Below are 22133 nucleotides of genomic sequence, written 5' to 3'. Positions count from 1 at the left end.
TGGTACCATTGACAGAGGCACAGGAGGTAAAACAGGGAGGTGATTTAGGCACAAAGATGATGAGATCTGTTTTAGACACTGAATTTGAAAGAATAGGACGTTATATTGACTAGTCTCCATTTGCTCCCAGATTCATTCCCATACCCTTTGCTGACCCCATAAATGGCTTTTCCCAGCCTCTTGTAGCTTCTGCGTGGCTGGCTTCATCCCTTCTGATAATGCCTGCATTTCTAATCCACGACTGCAACTCCTGTTGGGCAGCTCCTTTTCCACAGCTCCAGCTCTCACCAGATTCTGATAACACCATTTCCTTGAAGATATTGTTAAATATACCATTTCCTTTTAGACATTTCCTTAGAGATATTATAATTTTGCCATGGAATGAAATGGAAAAGGAGAAGAGCAGAGGGCAGAGGTCTCGTCCATGTAGTCTGGACCACCTAGAGAGGACAGGAGGACACAACCCAAAAAAGGAATTTATCAAAGATACTTAAGGGGAATTCCCTGGTGGTCCAGTTAGGACTCTATGCTTCCACTGCAGGGGGCCCGGGTTTGATCCCTGGTCAGGGAACTAGGATCCCACAAGCCTCAGGGGCTGCCAAAATAAAAATTAAAAAAGATACTTGAGAAGAATCAGGGAAGTATTCTGTTCTGAATACCAAAGTAAGACAACATTTCAAGAAGGGGGTTGTTTGGGACTTCCCTGGTGGTCCAGTGGTTAGGACTCAGTGCTTTCACTGCTGAGGGCCCGGGTTCAATCCCTGGTCAGGGAACTGAGATACCCCATGCTGCATGGCACGGCCAAAGAAGGGGGTTATTGAAAATATTACCAAACAGTGTAGGATTCATTATTTCAGTGGTGTTTTATTATTTCAGAGGGCAGGGTTTTTTTTTTTTTTTAGCACTTGGTTTAGAGTTGAGGGTAGTTGTCTCATCAGAGAGGGCAGTTTTAATAGCAGCAAGGGTAGAAATCAGGTTGTCAGAGGTTAAGGAGGGAACTCAATTTAAGATTTGCCAAGGGATTTGAATTGACATTTCATCCAAGAAGACATACAAATGACTAATAAGCATCTGAAAAGATGCTAACATCATTAGTCATTAGGGAAAGGCAAGGAAGTACAAATCAAAACTCTACTGAGTGACTATAAATAAAATGAGAGGTCAGGGGTGGTGGTGGTGGTGGTGGGATGAATTGGGAGATTGGGATTGACATGTATGCACTAATATGTATAAAATGGATAACTACTAAGAACTTGCTGTATAAAAAAATAAATAAAATTCAAAAATTCAAAAAAAAAGAGAGACGGTGCCGAGTGTTGGAGAGAATGAGAGAAAACTGGAATCCTCTTGCTTTGCTCCTGAAAAGGTAAAATTGTGTAGCCACTTTGGAAAATGGTTTGGCAGTTTTTTCAAGTGTTAATGTAAACTTACCACAGAACTCAGCAATTCCATTCCTTCATATTTACCCAAGAGAAATGAAAACGAAAACATAAGTCCACCTGAAGATATGTGATTGTTCACAGCAGCATGACACATAATGGACCCAATCTGGAAATGATTCAAATGTCCAGTGACTGGATAAACAAAACATGGTAGGAATACAATGGAATGCTGCTCAGAATAGCAAACAAGTCCAAGAGAACTTTTTTTTTTTTTTTGGCCGCTCTTTGTGGCTTGCGGGATCTTAGTTCCCTGACCATGCCCTCGGCAGTGAAAGCACAGAGTCCTAACCAGTGGACTGCCAGGGAATTCCAAAGAGAGCTTTTAGGGTTATGAAAATATTCTAAATTCTAAGTCTGGATCACGGTGATGGTTGAACAACTATAAATTTACTAAGAACATTGTTGACCTAAAATGTCTCAATTTTATGGTATGTAAATTATCTCTCGATAACGTTGGTTTTTAAAAAAATGTTAACTAGATAATATTCTAGGAAATTGAGGTAAAAGAATTAGGGCGGTAAATGGATACAGAAGCCAAAATATTGTTTCATGATTGCTCAACAGACACTGAGGTTTTGACCCATAACTTTTTATTTAATATTATTAGAGAGGAACTTATCTCAATATAAAAGAATGTTTCAGTTTTTTAAAAAAAGGAATATTTCTAGCTTATCTAGAGGAACTTCTCAGAATTAATTAGCAGTAAATCTGCACATTGTGAAGTGAAAATAAAGCCAAGAAGAATGACTTTACCCATTGACTCTAGACAAGTATGAAGTGGGTTGGGAAACATGAGCAAAACTAGTTCTGTCTCATCTCAATTGCAGTTTTAATGCAATTAAACCTGCTTTAAATTGAGGACTCAAAAAAAAAAAAAAACAATTGAGGACTCAAAGAGGATATCAGCCCTAGGAAGGAATAGAACTGTCCACATTGCAAGGGAGAGAACTTAGAATGTAGCTTTTAGAGTTTTGTTTGTTTCACATGCACCTCACAATGGGGCAATAGAGAGAAACCGGCAGCTAGTCTGTACTTGATGATAGAAGAAAAGACAAAAGAAAATAGACTTTTCTTTTTCATGAGCTTCCCTCTCTATTCACACTTAATGCTAATCATTATTAACCCTTTCCCTTGGTACCCCCTAGAGATTCTTACCATAATCATTTCCTAACCCTTTTGGCCTGAAATGTCAGAGGCATCAGTTATATTGCCTTCTACTGTGATATCTGCACTTCAGATAAACTAACTCTGGAATTTGGTGCCCTTAACTATATAGCTGGCATCACTTGGATTTATACTGTTTCCTTAAGATTGGTAACAGTCACTATAATAAATTTAGAGCATTGCCAAAGCATTGTAGCAAAACATCGGAGTAACCCCTGCCAATCTTCTAGAAGGCAGACCGTGTAAGATACAAAAGTCTTCCTATTTAATTATGCACTTAACATTGCAATGAGTTAGATAATCAGTGTTTACAGATAATCAAATACCTATGTTGAGGGACTTCCCTGGTGGCACAGTTGTTAAGAATCGCCTGCCAATGCAGGGGACACAGGTTGGATCCCTGGTCCAGGAAGATCCCACATGCCGCAGAGCAACTAAGCCCGTGCGCCACAACTACTGAGCACGCATGCCACAACTACTGAAGCCCACATCCTAGAGCCCATGCTCCGCAACAAGAGAAGCCACTGCAAAGAGAAGCCCGATCACCACAACGAAGAGTAGCCCCCGCTCACTGCAACTAGAGAAAGCCCGCACGCAGCAACGAAGACCCAACGCAGCCAAAAATAAATAAATAAATAAATAAATATGTATGTTGAGTGCTCATTACTTTGGCTCTAAGGAGCAGAAAACTAAAAACCAATAAAAAAAATCATGGAGATCAGAAAGCTCCAAAGGTGTGAGGATCAGGAAATTGATACAACTTTCAAACAGAAGGGTAGGAGTTAGCTTTTGCAGGTAGGTAGATTTTGCAAAGTATATCATGGTGGGCTTGATATTGATCCTGGGAAATAGTTGGAACCTGTAGTTAAATAGATAGCTCATGAGAACTTAAATGGGGAAGTATAGGAGCTGGAGCGGGGTGGGCAGAGGGAGAGAGAGAATATATATTCTTTTTGAGCAAACCTGAAACTTTCACAAAAATTGACCATGTACTAGACAACAAAGGAAGCCTCTATGAATTCCAAAGTGTCAATATCATATGAAATACATTCTTTTACCTTGTTTTGGTCAGATCGTTATTTGTAGACTAGAACATCTACTCATTGATTTAAACATAAAAAGATTCAGTTGGTTCATCCATGAACCATTAGGAGGGATGAACAAAGATTTTAGGTTGAATATGTAGGAAGTGCTCCCCAAACCTCAGCTGAACTGAGCTCCAAGGGAGCTGTGGACTCTGCCACGGTCGGAGAAGAGCAGACCAGGACATCTGCTACAGAGGCAGGAAGCCACTTCCAGCAGTGCTGGCTTCAGAACAAAATCACACCTGCACTTACTCACTGGCAAAAAACAGGTGCCCTTTGCCCAGCTTCTCACCCCATGTCACTCCCGGATTAAAATCTTCTGTGAATTCATCTTATTAGGAGAATCTAAATTACACCTGGAACCCTAGTTTCAGGGATGTGCCAGTTATCAGTTGTTGCCTCTCAGCTCCGACTTCAACCGTTCAGAACTGGCTCCGTAATACTGGACTTGGACTTGGAGTATTTCTCCTTTGCCAGTAGAGGGCGCTAGAGGCATACTGCAGGAGGAAGGGGACGCTTCCTGATTCCAGAGGGTTGTTTTCGGTTTTTCTTTCACGTGCTGCCTGGTGGGTTATTGTACCAGTGTGTGGGGACATAGTGGTGCTCTGCCCCATCCATGAGCATCCAGAGAGCCCAAGTTACCACCTTAGCCTAGGTCTGGAACCATCTTGCCTCGGTCCCCCTGATGTGGACACTGTGCGCCCCAGGCAGGGCACATGCAGTGGAGCCCCACCTCCCAGAGTGCACCTGCATTCCATATTGACATTCATGCGATGCAATAAAGTTAGTACTTAGAGGGAAGCTTATAGTTTTGGAACATTTATGAAAAACAATAAACACTGAAACAACTAGCTCAAGAGCAACAGAGAAGGGAATTCCCTGGCGGTCCAGTGGTTAGGACTCCTTCCTTTCACTGCTGAAGTTCCTGGTCCGGGCGCAAAAATGCCCGCCTTGGGTGCGGACAAAAAAAAAAAAAAAAAAAAAAAGGAAAAAATTGAGACAGACGAAAAAGTAATATACAAAATGAAACAGAGTAAATAAACATAACAGAAATTTAAAAACCTAGATGACTTGAGTACATTTCTGGAAATCCCCCAGCCAAAATGATCTAGGTCCAGATAGTTTTCAAAGTGAGTCCTACCTCAAAATTTTGGTGTGTTCTTCATAATATTATTATTATTATTATTATTATTATTATTTGCGGTACGCGGGGCTCTCACTGTTGTGGCCTTTCGCGTTGCGGAGCACAGGCTCCGGACGTGCAGGCTCAGCGGCCATGGCTCACGGGCCCAGCCGCTCCGCGGCACGTGGGATCTTCCCGGACTGGGACACGAACCCATGTCCCGTGCATCGGCAGGCAGACTCTCAACCACTGCACCACCAGGGAAGCCCCATAATATTCTTGTTTCCATTAACAACATATTGAAATTCAACTCACCAAAACTTGAATAATTCCAACTGTGTACTTGATACTTTTATCAGTTCAAAATATATACATTCATCCAATAATTTTTATCAATTGGCTACTATAGGCAAGGCACAATACTAAGGGTAGGGATGTATTATGAATAAGATGGGCAAGTCTCTTGCCTTTATGATGCCTGTATGGCATCGATGAAACCTACCAAAAAAACCCACAAGTAAAAATCAAGTAAATAGAATAATGTATGGTCACACTAATGAGAAAAACATGTATATTTGTTTATGTGTACATGATATATTTGCATTCACAAAAATAAACAGTGGGCCATGTTATGTTTTGGCTCTTGGAATTCTATCAGAAGCAATAAAATTTCTTAATAATTTTGTTTTATTTGATATTTTGCAAAAAAAATTAAAAGCCTCCCTGGCTTTCTTTTTTAGGATAAAAAAAGAAAGGCATGCGGTCACTTACAACTGACCTGTGTTTTATGAACACACACTGTATACCCTGAAAGGAGGCAGGGGATAAAATTAAAGTAGGTTGTCTGACAACAAGCAAGTATTTCAAACCTAAAGCTGAAAAGTAAAGGCATTTCATAATGTGAACACTTTATTTTACTTTATTTATTTTAACAACTTTTTACCTTGAGTAAAGCAAGGACTCAGCTAAATATAGATGTATCAGGAGTTATTTCAACTTTGCTTAATCAGCTAGTTCAAGCTCTTTGTTTAGGTTCAGTTTTCTTATCAAGCTTAAGGTAAGGCCTTCCAAATACACCATCTTTATATTCAACATTTACGTTTTGCAGGCCCAGGGCAAGAGGCTCTTCTTTGTGTAGGATTGTTTATTTTGGTTGCTCATTTTTCATCAAGACTGAGCAAAAGGTGACTCAGAGATGGATGGTGTTTTGGAGCCCAACACTTAAAGCATTCTCGTCTCCTAAGTTTCAAAACCACTGAGAATGTGGTATAGGTACAGAGAGATGGACATCAAAGCGTCAGCTTTAGTACTGATAGAGTTAATTGGAGAATGTTGTTCACCTCCTCAGACAAGTGGGCAGCCAATACTTTCTCCCTGAATGAGACAGACTTTCTAGGCCCAGGCCCAGGCTGGGACACAGGTGCTCCTGTACTTGGCAGAGAGTGGGTCAGAACTCCTGTCTCTGGCCGACAAGCTCAATTCCTTGCAACCTCACCAGTCAGGTACCTCCCTCTTCTCCTGGGATGAGGGGTGGAAAGAGACACCAGGAGTGTTAATAAAATGTTGAAAGAAAAAAGTGTATCTTGAAATGAAATATTGTCATTGCAAACCCCTTGAGACTTAAGTCCTCTGGTTTTATTCCATTATGTGGTACTGTCTAAACCCCCTCTTCTACCTGAAGGCCCTGCTAGAAATCATCTGGTGCCAAAGTAGAAATAACTGACCCGCTTTGCATGGGTTCCTGCCCGCATGACTTCCAGTACATCACATGACTTCTATCATAACAACTTTTTCTGTATTTAGTGGTTTATGTGTTTATCTCCCCAACTAGACTCTCTGGCAACAGCGGCCAGATCTAGTTCTTTTTTTTTTTTTTAGTTTACTTTATTTATTTATTTTTGGCTGTGTTGGGTCTTTGTTGCTGTGCACAGGCTTTCCCTAGTTGCGGCGAGCGGGGGCTACCCTTCGTTGCGGTGCGCGGGCTTCTCATTGCGGTGGCTTCTGTTGCTGCAGAGCATGGGCTCTAGGCGTGCGGTCTTCAGTAGTTGTGGCGCACAGGCTTAGTTGCTCCGCGGCATGTGGGATCCTCCCGGACCAGGGCTGGAACCCGGGTCCCCTGCATCGGCAGGCGGTTTTCTAAACACTGCGTAACCAGGGAAGCCCTAGCTCATTTTTGAATATCCAACACCAAGCACTATGCCAGGCACCGGACACTAAATACATATTTAATTAATAAATGAATGAATGAATTTAGGTTTTGGCACATTTAGCCCCCAAATTTCCTCTTTCAAACAATATGGTTAGACAGCCAGAGAGGAAAGGAGGCCCATAACAGCATCTCCTCTTAGGGCTGTGAAAAACCATGATTTCCCAATTATTGTAAATGCAGGAAGGGTTTTGTGCACCAAAACATTCGTGTCAATATAGTACCGTCTGGGGCGCGGCCTCCTTGCAGAGGCCAGCCCCGGCCCGGTCGCCCGCCCAACCCGGTTTCGAGGATCCCAGCCAGGCCGGGAGAGCCCGCGGCGCACGCGCAGTCGGGGAGGGCACTCGGCTGCCCTCCACCCCTCCGCCCTGCAGGTGGCGCTGCTGTTCCCACCGCCGCCGCCGCCGACCCCGTCTCTAGCTGGGCTAGACCGGGGCGGCGCCGGCCGCCTAGCGGGCCGCGCGACCGCCTCCGCCGCACCGAGGGCGTGGGCTCCCGGCTCCCGGAAGCGGCGGCCGCGGCGTGGAGCCGAGCGGGCGTCGATCCCCGGAGCGGCAATGCGCGGCGGCCGGAGCCTGTGACCTGAACGCGGCAGCCCGGTGGGGGCCGCGGAATGGCGGCTCGTTGAGGAGGCGGCGGCGGCGGCGGCGACGACGTCTCCGGCCCTTCGGGCGCGGCGCGGCGTGTCGGCGGCCGGGGTGATGCTGCTCAAGCTCTTGCAGAGACAGACCTATACCTGCCTGTCCCACAGGTATGGGCTCTACGTCTGTTTCGTGGGCGTCGTTGTCACCATCGTCTCGGCCTTCCAGTTCGGAGAGGTGAGTAGAGGCGCGGGAGCCCTGGCCGGGGCGCGCTGAACCCGCACGACCCCACGGCGCCCCAGCCCCGGCGCGCTCCACTCTTGCCTCGCCATCCTCCCTGCAGCTCCGGGGACGAGCTCCAGAACCTGCCCTTTCCCCGGGGGCGCCGCGAACTCTGAGCTCCTCTCCGGGCTGCGGTTTCAGCACCTGGGCTCCAGACCTCGCTCTCCCGACGGTTTGGGGGATACGCGCTCCTTCTGCCGATTCCCTTTCCCTCCAGGTGCCTTCTTCAGGGTCCCCAAGTCATTTGACTTTCTCCCTCAGGCCTTGTTCTCCACGCACCCCTCTCCCGGGACCCAGAGTTCCTAAATTGCACTGATTTCTCAGTCCTTGCCCCACCTGCGGTTTCCTCCTCAGGTGTCACCCTTCTAATCTTTTCCCTTTGACAGAGGCACTTTATATTCTTAATCCCGTTTCTTCCCGGATCTCAAAACTTTGTCCAAGAGGGGTGTTTTCTTGGCACGTGAATTTGCAGTGGGGAGAGTGTACGGGCCCCAAATTTAAAGGACTTCCACGTGAAAAGGTGCTTTTTTTCATTTTTTTTGGTCTCTTATTTGAGACAGCTGAATATCATCAGTGAGCCCTTAGAGGCTGTACTGGTAGATGTGAAAACACTGATGTGTGTCATCTCCAAACACTTTTCTCTATCCCGAGATCAGCTGAGCCTAGGGCCCCTTCCTGTGAACAGGATGCCCATAACCGTCTTGGATTCCAGCACCCAGTCTCTTGGGAATCAGCACAAGCTCTCGGGTCATGGGATATGCTAATCATTTAGATTCCAGATCACACAAACCCAGCCTGTCTTGATCTGCTGTTAGTTAAAGCGTAAAGCATACGTATAAGCATAAAGTAATTCGTTAAGATTGTAAACCCCAGAGGGTCCAAGCAACAGGTTTGGCAGGTGGAAACACCCAGGTTTAATAGATTTTGTGCCCCTCTGGGTATGGACTTTAAATATTTTCTTGAATGAAACAGCCTTTTGATTTAGGTTGCATGGCTATTTCATGACTGACAGTCTAATACAGTATTCTTTGTCATAAACAGATGTACAGGAGACTATGAATAGGTGAGAACTGGAGTACACGTATGTGATTTTAGAGAACATCCCCTTTTAAAATGTGTCTAGGAATTGGAAGAAAGTTGTATTTTCAAGTTGTTAGAAATTCGTCTCTTTGTTTTATTATTTTTTTCTTTTTTGAGGGTAGGAGGTTGCAAAAGGTTTAAAAATTGACAGAATATTTTTCAGAAATGCCACAGTATACATTTGCTTGAAGTCTGTACCCATGCTGGATTGTGGGCTCCATAAGAGAGGGTGCTATCTTTAACCACTGTGACCAGGTGCTGTGCCAGGTACTGCCAGAGTGTACAGTCTAAATATTTGTCTAATGAATATATGGCATGATTTTCAGGTTTACACTTTTAGTAGTTCTTGGTCTAGGGGCTGATGAAAATAAGTCTTATAAGTAAGGGTTGAGAAAGTGCCCCAGACTTGTAAATGTGGAATATGTACCTAATATTATACTACCTGCTGTTCTGTCTTTGTTTCATGTATTGCACCTTAATGCAGTGATTGTATCTATACATAGTTAAGTTTCTTATTGCTGATAAAAGATTTTTTTGGCCCTGAGTAATTTTAAGTTAGCTGTTTATTAACTCCCCTGCAGCGTGAAGGTGACTCAAAGGCATCAGTTGTTAGCCTGCCCTGTCCCCTAGGGCTCTGCCATCACTCCGGACGCCTCGTCTTGGTGAGGCAGGGACTGGATTAAAGGTCATTCACCTGAAAAAAAAAATTTTTTTCTTTTTATGTATTCCACGTCTGGTTATTTAGTTACTGAAAGTCTTGAAATGGCCACAGATCTTAAAGTTTGGAACAGACAAAAGAAATGAGAGGCAAAGAATGCCAGCAGGTGGCATGGGAAATGGAAACAGCTGGCTTGATACCCCTACTATATTGCCTGTAGTTAATTTCTACAGTGCAGCTGAAAAGAGGAGCTGCAGGATTAGGCAGATCTGGGTTTGAATGCTGGTGCCAGTATTAATGATCATGATCATGGCTAATACATAGGGCTTATCAGATGTTAGGCACTCTCTTGACTGCTTTACATATATTAACTCATTGAATCCTCACAACATCATACCTGTGAGATGGGTACTAGTGTTAACCATCCCCCACCCCTGCCTCCAATACCAAAGTCTGAAGGTGATCAAGACCCTTACACTCAGCCCACCGTATCCTCCAGTTCCGCATCAGGGATACTGGAGGGCTGACTGTATACCCGTTTTACAGGTGATGAAACTGAGGCACCTGCACAAATTAATCCAGCTAGTTCATGGCGGAGCTGGGCTTCAAACCAAGGCAGTGTATGGCTCCAGAGCTGTACTCTTAAGCATGTCTCTATGGCTTCTCAGATAGTCTGGGCTGTCCCTTATATGATCTTCAGAAGGATACTTAACCTCTCTAAACTTCAGCCTCCTCATCTTCAAAAAGGAGGCAAGAATACCTTCTTTGCAGGGTTGAGCCTATTAGCTCCTGGCACATAATAGGCTCTCGTTAAGTGGTAGAACTACAGCTGCTATCATTATTGTCATCAACTATCTTATGCCCTTCATACTTATTTTGAAACAAACCTTTGAAATAGAATATGCTCATCACACAGTTAATATTACCAACTTGTTAATAACTTCACTGATTGTAATGGGTAGAAGGGCTAAGATCATTGTTAATTGTGGGTTCATCACTATCTTTTTTCCCTCTCTCAGGATAAGTGGTATTATTGGCTGCTACCTTTTAGTAAGCTATTTGTATACTCATCCAAATACTGAGAAAGAAAAGTGGAATTGAGAGAGGGAAGTACTAAAAAAAAATTTTTTTTTATTTTCCCCTTAAGTTGAGCCAGGTCCTTTTGAAGAACCCTTGGGAACTCTGATGAAACAAAAGCAGAACCTGATCCAAACCCACAGGGAGGGCCCTCTGGATGGGGACTAATGGCCACTGAAGTGCATCGCCTTGGGTGAGGGTAGCAGGTAAACTAGTTGATTTTGGCGAGTCATGTGGCCTCCGGGAGCCTCAGTTTCCTCATCTATAAATGAATGATTATCCCTTTTAGCTCAGAAACTTCTGATTTTAAATGTTTGTCCTCTGTTAATATTGTATAGACCTTAAAGCGTGCTTTTGAAGTAAAAATCTGTTATTTCAGGGTCCTCATTATTTAGTACATTTTATATGGAAATCCACAATCCCTTATCTGAAAATTCTACTGAACTTTGGAATTAAACATCGGTATCTTGTAGTGAAACATGTATTTACACTCAGTGGGGAGAATAAAGACAATAAATAACTTCAAGTCAGTTTAGGTCAAGTTTTGCCACCAGATGAGTTCAGGTCAGGTCAGGTTTTCTTGCCAAAAAGATCTTCAGTGTTGAGAGCTTTTTGGATTTTAGGATTGTGAATAAAGGATTGTAGATCATTACTGGGTATGTGTGTATCTGTGTGCATGTGTGTGTATAAAATACAATATATCACTTCCTTACATGTACTAAGTATGGAAACAAAGAGGTGTCCAAAAATTAACTTCAGTGAGGGAGTCAGACAAGTTCAGATAGAATCTACCCATACTGGGTAGTAACCCTGGCCTCCCTCCTCTCTTTTGCTCACCTGTCTTCTATCGCCATTTTGGATTAGTTAGATATTCAGTGAAAAAGAAGATTGAAAACTGGGTCCAGCTCCAGTTTCTCATACTGGCCCAATTTCAAGAAAGAAATTAGTTATGCTTATATTTGATTACTTTGCTCATTAAACAGATACATTTTGAGTGTGTTCTTTGCCAAAGGCAACAAATAGTCGACGTTATAGGAACCTGGCCTGAGAGCTGGGAGGCAGCCTCTGGCCTGGCTCTAGCCCCACCATAAACTGTATCCTCAGTGGTTTCCAGACTGTGTTACTCCCAGCTGCCTCCTAGGTTGGGGCAGCCACTCTTGCCTGTTTGTGTAGATTTCTTTTGGGTGTGGAGAAAACTTTCATTATTAAAAATGTTTTAAAACTTCCAGACTGGATTTCTCACACCCCCATTTTAGCTTTAATGTTCTGTGAATATACATTTATTGGATGTTTCACATGGGAAAGCATGAACTATAATGTAATGGAGTTTGTGCTACAGAGAAAATGCCGGTGGCTGCGCTGAGCCTCTTTTATTTGGCCGTGCTGCGTGGCTAGCGGGATCTCAATTCCCCAACTAGGGATTGAACCTGCGCCCTTGGCAGTGAAAGCGCAGAGTCCTAACCACTGGACTGCCAGGGAATTCCCTCACTGAGCCTCTTTAAATGGTATCTTTCTTTTGGGGGGTTTGGGAGAGATACACAGCCCAGCTAAGTGTCAAATCAGAGACATTGTCATTTTCCCTGCTATTATTAGCACCTCTAAAGTGCTTTGTACCCAGTAGGTGCCAAATAAATACTTGATGTGTGAATGAATGAATGAACTGGGGGTGATCTTAAAGAACCTCCCGTTAAGCTCATTTCCAGTAAAGATAAGTTTTCTACTCTGATGCAGCCCATCTTTACTTACCTTTTATTTCTCAGACATGATTAGTCAGGTTATACCCTGTACGGTGGAGGGTACTATCAGATACAAAGAATTATGTACAGCTCATCCTTGGCCATCTTTGACTAGTTGAGATGAGGCCATGATATACATATGAGTAACAATACAAGCGAGTAAATAATTGAATGCCTGAGTAGGTACACAGTAATGACTTAGAAGATCAGAGGAAGGGAAGAAAATTATGGGTTGAAACATCCTAAGGGAAGTTGAGACTTTTACAAGGAGACGGGAGCTTTTTCTTTTTGAATTATTAGTGGTTTAAAATTGTTGCTGGTATTAGCCAATGGCAGTTGATTGCAAGTGATAGAATTCCACTTCGGACCTGGGTTAAGAAAAAAAGGCAGTTTTTTGACTCATGTAGTTGAAAAATATAGGGTGAAATTTCTGGCTGGATCAGATCGAGGTGCTCACATGATGTCATCAGGACTCCTTGTCCCTGTTCTCCAGCTCCATGGGTTTAGTTCTCAGACAAGCTCTCGCCGTATGGGAGCCAAGATTGGTGGCAGCAACTCCAGCAGCTGGTCTCCCAGTTTAGTAACCTTCTCTTCCTCATTAGTGCCAGCTAGGCCCAGGGCAGCCTGCCTAGCTGGGGAGTGAGTGCCCTTGTGCCTTCATTAACCACCTTGATCATTTCCGAAGCTAAGGTTACGGGTGGGACTGTCAGCCTCCACTGAACCACATGAACTGAGAGGGGTTCCCCAGAGGGAAATCAGGAGGCTGTTATCAAAGAGCCAGAGCAACAGATGTCCTAGACACTGGCTTGAGTCAAAACCCATCTTTTCCTTGGCCTTAACATTGACACATTGACACTGTGACTGTGATAGCTGTTAGCCCTTTACCTTGTTCTAGAAGATGTGAAAGTGTGTTGTTTCCATTTTCCATTTTTGATACTGTGTTTTTAAGTACTCTAATCTGTGAAACTTGTATTCTGTTTTAAAAATTTTATTTATTAACTTTTTTTTTTCTGCATTGGGTCTTCGTTGCTGTGCGTGGGCTTTCTCTAGTTGTGGCGAGTGGGGGCTACTGTTTGTTGTGGTGCGCGGGCTTCTCATTGTGGTGGCTTCTCTTGTTGTAGAGCACGGGCTCTAGGCACGTAGACTTCAGTAGTTGTGGCATGCGAACTCTAGAGCACAGGCTCAGTAGTTGTGGTGCATGGGCTTACCTGCTCCACGGCATGTGGGATCTTCCCGGACCAGGGCTCGAACCTGTGTCCCCTGCACTGGCAGATGGATTCTCAACCACTGTGCCACCAGGGAAGCCCCCAAAACTTGTATTCTTTTTTTTTTTTTTTTTTTTTTGGTACACGGGCCTCTCACTGTCGTGGCCTCTCCCGTTGTGGAGCACAGGCTCCGGACGCTTAGGCTCAGCGGCCATGGCTCACGGGCCCGGACCAGGGCACGAACCTGTGTCCCCTGTATCGGCAGGCGGACTCTCAACCACTTCGCCACCAGGGAAGCCCACCGAAACTTGTATTCTTGAGTGGGCGTATTAATATGGAGTTTTGTTAAACACAGTGCTAGTGTGCACTCATAAATCTTTCAGTAACGATTCAATATATATCTTTAATGGGTGATTTGATATTTGCATTTGATTTGACTTACTCTTGAGGTCTAAATAATGTTGATCTTGTTAATGAAATTAAGCAGAAAATTAAGAGAGAAAGCTTCACCTGACCTTTTTGCAGCATCTGTCACCCCATGTATGTGGGAATGCTCACTCCCTCTTTCTTCAGGAAGACCCCCTCTTTGTTCTCCTTGTCCTCACCATTACTTCTCTGTCTTAAACGCTGGGATTCTCCAGGCTTTGCTCCCTGGCTGTCTCCTCTTAGAGGGGATGTCAGGTTTCAGACCCCAGCCGGATGCTTGTGACTCCCCGGTTCCAGTGCCTTGCCAACAGGTCCTGGATGCACACCTCCTGCTGGCTGCCTGCAGCACGTCCCTGCCACTGCGCCGCCCTGTGATGCAGGGGCCTCTCTCGTCACGGTGCTCTCTCCTCACCACGCGCAGACGTGACTGCAGAATAATTCTGTAACAGTTCAGCGTTCTTCCAGCTCCTGAACTCTCCCAGAAGATACAGGAAGAGTTTGCCCCAAGACCTCACCAAACCTTTCCTGGAACTGGCCCCAGCTGGATCATAGAGCCACCCCTAATAGACACCTTAAAAGGAGGAAGAGGTTTGCTTTTTGACCAGTCTGATGCCCCCGTGAAGTTGGGACCCCTCTCCTGAACATTTGTGTTATATGGAGGTGGTGTTCCACTAGGAAAGAATAGGTCGGTGTCGCTGGCGGCTACTAGCTGTACGGTTGTAGTAGCTGTACGGTCGTGTTGGTGAGCACAGCCGGAAGGACACGTAGCAGGTGTCTTTTTCTCCCACTGGCCCTTGACGTCAGCTTGTAGAGTTAGCTCTGCCTCTGCCCCTGGATGAGACACTCTTGTGGGCCTAACTCAGCCTGCTCTTGTCACTCCTGGGTAAGAAAATGTCCCGTGGTTGCTTCAGATTACAAAACACACTGTCAGTTCAGCCATGAAAGCCTTCAGTCTCATGTCACAACAGAACTTTGAGCCTGTTGAAGTTGAAGCTTCTTGCCTCTCCGGCCCAGGCCTGCTCCAAGCAGAAAGCCTGCAGTTGAGGAAGGGAGCTTGGGTACGGTGGGCTGCTTCTCTCTTTCTGCCACGGAGCCTGTTTCTGACCCCTCCTGGGTTGTAGGACTGGGAAGAAGGAAAGGAAATGAGGGCAGGAAAGTCCTTCCTAAATAGGCGCTGGAGCTCTGCGATTTGCTGGTGTCAATGCTCGTTCTCTTCTGAGTGCTTTCAAAGGGCATCCTTCAGAGACCCCACCCTGAGCGCTGTCACTTGCTTTTACTCTGCTGAGAGCAAATGCCTCTTCCTCTGGGCTGGTTGCTTGCTCCTTCCTTAGCCCCTCAGTGTCTGCTCTTCTGGGGGACCATGGACCTGGTCTGAGGTGACCCTCTGCAGTGCTCTCTTGTGAATGGCCCACATCTCATCTCTTGCACAGGTGACCTGCATCCTTTGCTCTGTAAGAGAGGAAAGATACCTTTTCCTCTACTCTCCTTAGTTCTCAGCTAGGGCGCCTGTAACAGAAGACAGATTAGCAAGAGAAAAGCATACATTTATTTAATGTAAGTTTTAGGGACTTCCCTGGTGGCACAGTGGTTAAGAATGCACGTGCCAATGCAGGGGACGCGGGTTCGATCCCTGGTCCGGGAAGATCCCACATGCCGTGGAGAAGCTAAGCCTGTGCGCCACAAATACTGAGTCTGCATGCTCCAACCACTGAGCCCGCACACCACAACTACTGAAGACCACGCACGTAGAGCCCATGCTCTGCATCAAGAGAAGCCACCGCAATGAGAAGCCTGCGCGCCACAACGAAGAGTAGCCCCTGCCCGCCGCCCCTAGTGAAAGCTCATGTGCAGCAACGAAGACCCAGTGCAGCCAAAAAATATAAATACTCTAAGTTTTACATGACCTTGGGGCCTTCATAAGGAAATGAAGACCAAAGAAGCAGTTAAACCCGAGGGTTGTAACGCTGGGCTTGATGGAGCATGGAGAACAGCGGAAAAAATGCGATGGGACAAAAAAGGGTGTGCGCTCTGGGGAGTAAGCTGGGGGAGACGCGAGGCCTGTTCATTCAGATTTCTTGCGGCATTCCTCTGTCTTTAGAGATGAGGATTTCTCCTTTCTTCCGAGCATAGAGTGGGCCTGTCTCACAGAAAGTCTTATGACCTGTTTCAGGGGAAGGTCAGAAAATCCTTTTTATGTGGTGTTTCTCAAATTCATTCAGCTTGAAATATTCAGTTTGCCAAGGTGCCGTATTTTGAGGTAGCATGTCCTGAACCCCATCAGCTCAAAGTGGGGGTGTGTGGGCTGACTCCAGCCTGGCAGTAATGTCTCCCTGTCCCCGGAGCCGATAGCCAGCCAGCCCTTTCTGTTTCTCAGGTACGAGGTGGATGTTGCATGCACCCAACTGTGTGAACCCGAGGTTGGCTCTCTCCGTGATCCTAGTTGAGTCCTTTTCCCGGACTTGAAGTTTCCTGGCGTGGGAGAGAGATTTCTACCCCTGTCCTTTCGATGAGGCAGAACGGGATTAACAGAGCGCCAGCAGCTTCCCAGAGCTCTCCTCTGACCCCTTCTGCCATGATGTGGATGAGTTTTCAACCACCTGAGGAAACGTTGCATCTTGGTCCTACATATTGCTTTGGAATGTGGTATCTGGTATATTGGTGCTTTAGAAGAAACATGTCTAGATGTACAGCTTCTCAAAGCAGGTACAAATTAATTGAGCTTGCCCAGGAGATGAAACTTATTTGCCATTTCTGTACTCAGCTCTCTGAACACAAAGATGTTGTCTTTCTTCCCTTGGAATCCCTGTGCCCCAGCAGAGCACTTAAATCATTCGTTAAACTAGTAAATTTTTTGTTGTAGCACCGCCCCTGGGCTTAGAGCAGTGAACAAAGCCCACTGGTTCCTGCAGACTGAGCGTTTATATCCTGGTTGTGCAGTCAGACATTAAATGCTACTTAATTACAATTGTGAAAAATGCTAAAGGGGAGAGTGTTGTGGGAGAGACCAGCAGTGAGACCCACCCTGTAGTGGCTGCGTTGGGAGAGGCTTTCTTTTTTTCTTTCTTTTTTTTTTCTAACATCTTTATTGGAGTATAATTGCTTTACAATGGTGTGTTAGTTTCTGCTCTATAACAAAGTGAATCAGTTATACATATACATATGTTCCCATATCTCTTCCTTCTTGCATCTCCCTCCCACCCTCCCTATCCCACCCCTCCAGGCGGTCACAAAGCACCGAGCTGATCGCCCTGTGCTATGCGGGTGCTTCCCACTAGCTATCTACCTTACGTTTGGTAGTGTATATATGTCCATGCCACTCTCCCGCTTTGTCCCAGCTTACCCTTCCCCCTCCCCATATCCTCAAGTCCATTCTCTAGTAGGTCTGTGTCTTTATTCCCATCTTGCCCCTAGGTTCTTCATGACATTGTTTTTTCTTAAATTCCATATTCACTCTGTATGACAGACTCTAGGTCTATCCACCTCATTACAAATAGCTCAATTTCTTTTCTTTTTATGGCTGAGTAATATTCCAGAGGCTTTCTTGATGCAGTTTGAGCTCAGCTTTGAAGGGTCAGAACTACTGAGGCAGAGGGCGGAGGGAGAGCAAGTCTGCTCTAGGCAGTTGGTTCTCACCTGGGAGTGATGTTGCCGCTCAGCCTTGAGGCGTTTGGCAGTGTCTGGAGACATTTTGGATTGGCATGACTGGGGCATGGGGTTGGTGCTGCTGGCATTAGGGATTCTGCTAAATATCCTACAGTGCCCAGAACAGTTCCCACAACGAAGAGTTGTCAGGCCCTGAATGCCAGTAGTGCCAAAAATGGGAAACCCTGAATTAGAGGAAACAAGAATGGCTGCAGGGCACTCAGTCAGGGGCCTTGCACTAGGCTGGTGGAGGGCAGATAAAGAGAAGTGGGCAGATTTGAGAGATTTAGGAGGCAAAATCATCTGGCCTTCATGTTCCATTATGTGCCAGACACTCCACTGACATCTTGGTATATAAAAGTGAACAAGATAGGTTCGTTTGTCCTCCCAGACCCTAGCGATAGGTGCTCAGTGAATATTTGTTGAATGAATACTTACAAATATTTAGTTTTGCTCACTGATTGTGATTGAGCCTGTGAGGAAAGGTGGTTTAAATAAGATGCCTAAAGTATATAAGGTACCTTGCATAGTGCCTGGTGCAAGGTGCTGAGTAGATGCCAATTCAATGCCAAGTGCCCCATGCCAGCCCTGATCTTCCCTTGACCACAACACTCACGAAGACAACAGGGCACCTACCTTCTGGCCTGATGTCCAAGGTCACACTGAAGAGTATATTAATCTTTTCTTAGAGACAGAGTAGAAAAGTTCACAATGATTTCTTTATCTGAGTGTGCTTTATTTTGGTTGATGTGAAAGCAGAGGAGGCAAGTGCCTTATTAATTTAGCACAGCCTGCACTTTACAATAACGTATGTTATCCTGGTTCCTTCTAAACTGTAACGAACAATTGTAGCTGTGATAGGTTATGTATATTCACAATGTATCTTTTTAAGTTCTTACTGTCCTTAGATTGTTTCAATCTTGTGATCCACATGCAGTATCTTTAGCAGGTGATTAGTCAGCCTGTGTGTGATTCATACATACACTAAATTAAGCAGGGAAAAAAGTGATCTTTCAGAAATGTTACAGACTAAGTCACACTTGTGCAAGGAGAGTCAAATGCATTCTATGTATGATCAGACTAAAAACTGTATTGTCCTTTATTTTTTAATTTTTTATTTATTTTTGGCTGTGTTGGGTCTTCTTTGCTGTGCGCAGGCTTTCTCTAGTTGCGGCGAGCGGCGCCTCTCTTCGTTGCGGTGCGCAGCCTTCTCATTGTGGTGGCTTCTCTTGTTGCAGAGCACGGGCTCTAGGTGCGTGGGCTTCAGTAGTTGCGGCACGCCGGCTCAGTACTTGTGGCGCACGGGCTCTAGAGTGCAGGCTCAGTAGTTGTGGCACACGGGCTTAGTTGGTCCGTGGCATGTGGGATCTTCCCAGACCAGGGCTCGAACCCATGTCCGCTGCATTGGCAGGCAGATTCTTAAGCACTGCGCCCCCAGGGAAGCCCTGTATTGCCCTTTAAAATTGCTTCCTAAAATTGTTTCTTCTTTTAGGTTCTAGTTTATCCCTCCTTCATTACCTCTCTCCATTAACTTCATTTCTGTTTCTGCCTAATTCTAAATTGGATAAAGTTTCTTTACCAAATTTCGTAAGTTGTTCACTCAGCAGAGATCAGTGGAGGTGTTTACTCTGGGCCAGGTACTCTACTGCTTAGAGACACAAAGATGGTTCTGTATCTTTCTGCTATTGAGGAGCTCACTCTCCAGACAGACCAGCAAATAGGCAAACTTAAGATGCATTGTGATAACCGGAGTGTCCGGGGAAGTTTCTCAGGGTGACATGTGAGCTTGATCTTGAAGGAGATGGCTGAGGGAAGAAACGGGAGCCCCTCCCCCCTTGTAAGTGAAGGATGCTCTAGGCGTAAAGGTATGGGTATGAGAGGTAGCCCTCACCTTCTGGAACAGAAGTGGTTCTGAAGGGCCGCAGCAGCGTACCCAGGAGTGAAGCTGGAGAGGCAGGCGGTGGCCAGTTTAGAACTCGCCTATGGAGTGACTCCAAGGAATTTGGATTCCTCCTGAAGAAAATGGGGACCATTCAAATGGTTTTGAGCAAGAGAGTGATGAGTCAAATCTGTGTTTAGAACAGTTGCTCTGTGGTGTTGTGAACAGTGAACTGCAGACGGATAACTGGGAACAGGAGACTGTGGGGCGTAGTAGGGGTTCAGGTGAACCTGCCACACTGGGTGCAGTGCTGCACAGTCAGCAGGCTTTGCATGTTGATTTTTATAATTGTACAAAGGCCTGAAAGAACAATGTCTTTGCTTTTGGAAACTGGCATAATCTATATCTAATTAATTGCTTGACTTTTGGGGCGAGTCTCTTTATTTTAAAGTTGTCCGTACTGAATAGTATGTAAAGTAGAGTAACTTACCTCAAAGTACAGTCAGCCCTCCATAGTCACAGGTTCCATATCTGCAGATTCAACCAACCAGGGATTGAAAACATTTGGGGAGGACTTCCCTGGTGGAGCAGTGGTTAAGAGTCTGCCTGCCAATGCAGGGGACACGGGTTCGAGCCCTGGTCTGGGAAGATCCCACATGCCGCGGAGCAACTAAGCCCATGCGCCACAACTACTGAGCCTGCGCCCTAGAGCCCACGAGCTGCAACTACCGAGCCCACGTGCCACAACTACTGAAGCCCGTGTGCCTAGAGCCTGTGCTCCGCAACAAGAGAAGCCACCGCAATGAGAAGCCTGCGCATCGCAACAAAGAGTAGCCCCCGCTCACCGCAACTAGAGAAAGCCCGCACACAGCAACGAAGACCCAACGCAGCCAAAAAAAAAAGGGGGGGGGAATTCTAAAAAGTTCCAAAAGGCAAAACTTGCAAGTGCGCCAGCAACTATTTACATAGCATTTACATTGTATTAGGTATTATAAGTAATCTAGAGATGATTTAAAGTATATGGGAGGATGTGCTTAGTTTATATGCACATACTATGCCATTTTATATAAGGCACTTGAGCATCTGTGGATTTTGGTATCTGTGGGTTGGAAGCGGGGTAGGTGTCCTTAAGGATACCGAAGGACAGCTGTACTTCAGAATCACTGAGATTCTAGCATTTAAAAGTAAGCTATTACCCCAAGCCAGCAGTTTTCCACAGGTAGTCTGGGGACCCTATCCAGTGATCCACAAGTTCAAACTATTTACACGATAATACTAAGACATTATTTACCTTTTTTCGCTCATTCTCTTATTAGAGTACAGTGGAGTTTCCCAGAGGCTTAACAGACATGTGACATTGCAGCAGACTGAATGCAGAACACAAAGATATTCCAGTTTTCTTCTATGAAACCACGCATTAAAGAAATTTGTGAAAATTAAAAACAATGCAACTCTTCTCACTAAACTTTTTTGTTTAGGAAAACAGTTATTTTTCATGAAAATCTTTATGTTGCCCTGTAATGGGTTTATTTCTTAAATGAACAAATATTTTAAAATTTCCTCAGTTTTAATTTTAATATGGTGAATATCAGTAGACATAACCCACATAAAATTTAAAAACTCTTTGGAATCTTAAATAATTTTTTTTTTTTTTTTTTTGCCGTACGCGGGCCTCTCACTGTTGTGGCCTCTCCCGCTGCGGAGCACAGGCTCCGGACGCGCAGGCTCAGCGGCCATGGCTCACGGGCCCAGCTGCTGCACGGCATGTGAGATCTTCCCGGACCGGGGCACGAACCCGTGTCCCCTGCATCGGTAGGTGGACTCGCAACCACTGCACCACCATGGAAGCCCTTAAATAATTTTTAAGAGTATAAAGGGGTCCTAAGACTGAAAAAGCTGAGAACCTCTGCTCCAAGAATTTAAGAATAAATATGTGGTGGGACTTCCCTGGCGGTCCAGTGATTAAGACTCCACACTTCCACTGGCGGGGGCGCAGGTTCAATCCCTGGTTGGGGAAGTAAGATCCCACATGCCATGTGGGCCCCCCCCCAAAAAAAAGATGTGGTACCTGTGTTATGGATATTTAAACCACCATCATCTCTCACCACTATTGCTTCATTACAATCCATTCTCCACATTGCAACCAGGCTACCTTTTAAAAAATGTGAATCAGGCTACATCATGCCCATTGTACACAGTAGAAAATTCAGACTCCTTCTAATGGTCTGTATGTAAGATCCTAAATGCGCCACTTCTTTGAGCAGGTTGTGTCACGTATCCACTGTGTGTGCTGTAACTATTTCTACAAAAATGTACCCTAACAGACTACCTTCAAGTTTGCTGGCTTAAAACAGGAGCAGCAAACTACGCCTGTTTTTGTATGGCCTGCAGTCTAAGAATGGAGTTTACATTTTTAAGTGGCTTTAAAAAACTAAAAGAAGAAGAATTCATAACACATGAAAATTATATGAATTATAAATATCAGTGTCCATAAATAAATGTTTTATTGGAACATAGCCACGTCCATTCATTTACTGTTGTCTATGG

General features: G+C 45.0%; 1 protein-coding gene and 1 non-coding gene across 5 annotated transcripts in view; both read left to right on the top strand.

Annotated features, from left to right (window-relative positions):
- The first annotated feature begins 700 nt into the window (after positions 1–700).
- Positions 701–773, top strand: TRNAE-UUC (transfer RNA glutamic acid (anticodon UUC)). The gene has a single exon. It is a non-coding gene; the product is annotated as a tRNA-Glu (tRNA).
- A 6737-nt stretch (positions 774–7510) lies between these two features.
- The window catches only part of GNPTAB (N-acetylglucosamine-1-phosphate transferase subunits alpha and beta), an 85306-nt gene continuing 70683 nt past the window's right edge, over positions 7511–22133 (top strand). For 2 of the 4 annotated variants that reach the window (XM_067697723.1, XM_067697720.1), the window contains exon 1: positions 7511–7838. In XM_067697723.1, coding sequence (XP_067553824.1) covers positions 7774–7838 — 65 coding nt within the window. In that variant the 5' untranslated portion in view covers positions 7511–7773. The remainder of the gene's footprint in view (positions 7839–22133) is intronic. The other 2 variants (XM_067697724.1, XM_067697721.1) reach the window with 2 other exon arrangements.

The sequence above is a fragment of the Pseudorca crassidens genome, chromosome 11 (assembly GCF_039906515.1).
Source record: "Pseudorca crassidens isolate mPseCra1 chromosome 11, mPseCra1.hap1, whole genome shotgun sequence".
Taxonomy (NCBI): domain Eukaryota; kingdom Metazoa; phylum Chordata; class Mammalia; order Artiodactyla; family Delphinidae; genus Pseudorca; species Pseudorca crassidens.
The sequence above is the reverse complement of the archived record's forward strand: the minus strand, read 5'-3'. Positions and strand labels throughout refer to the sequence as shown.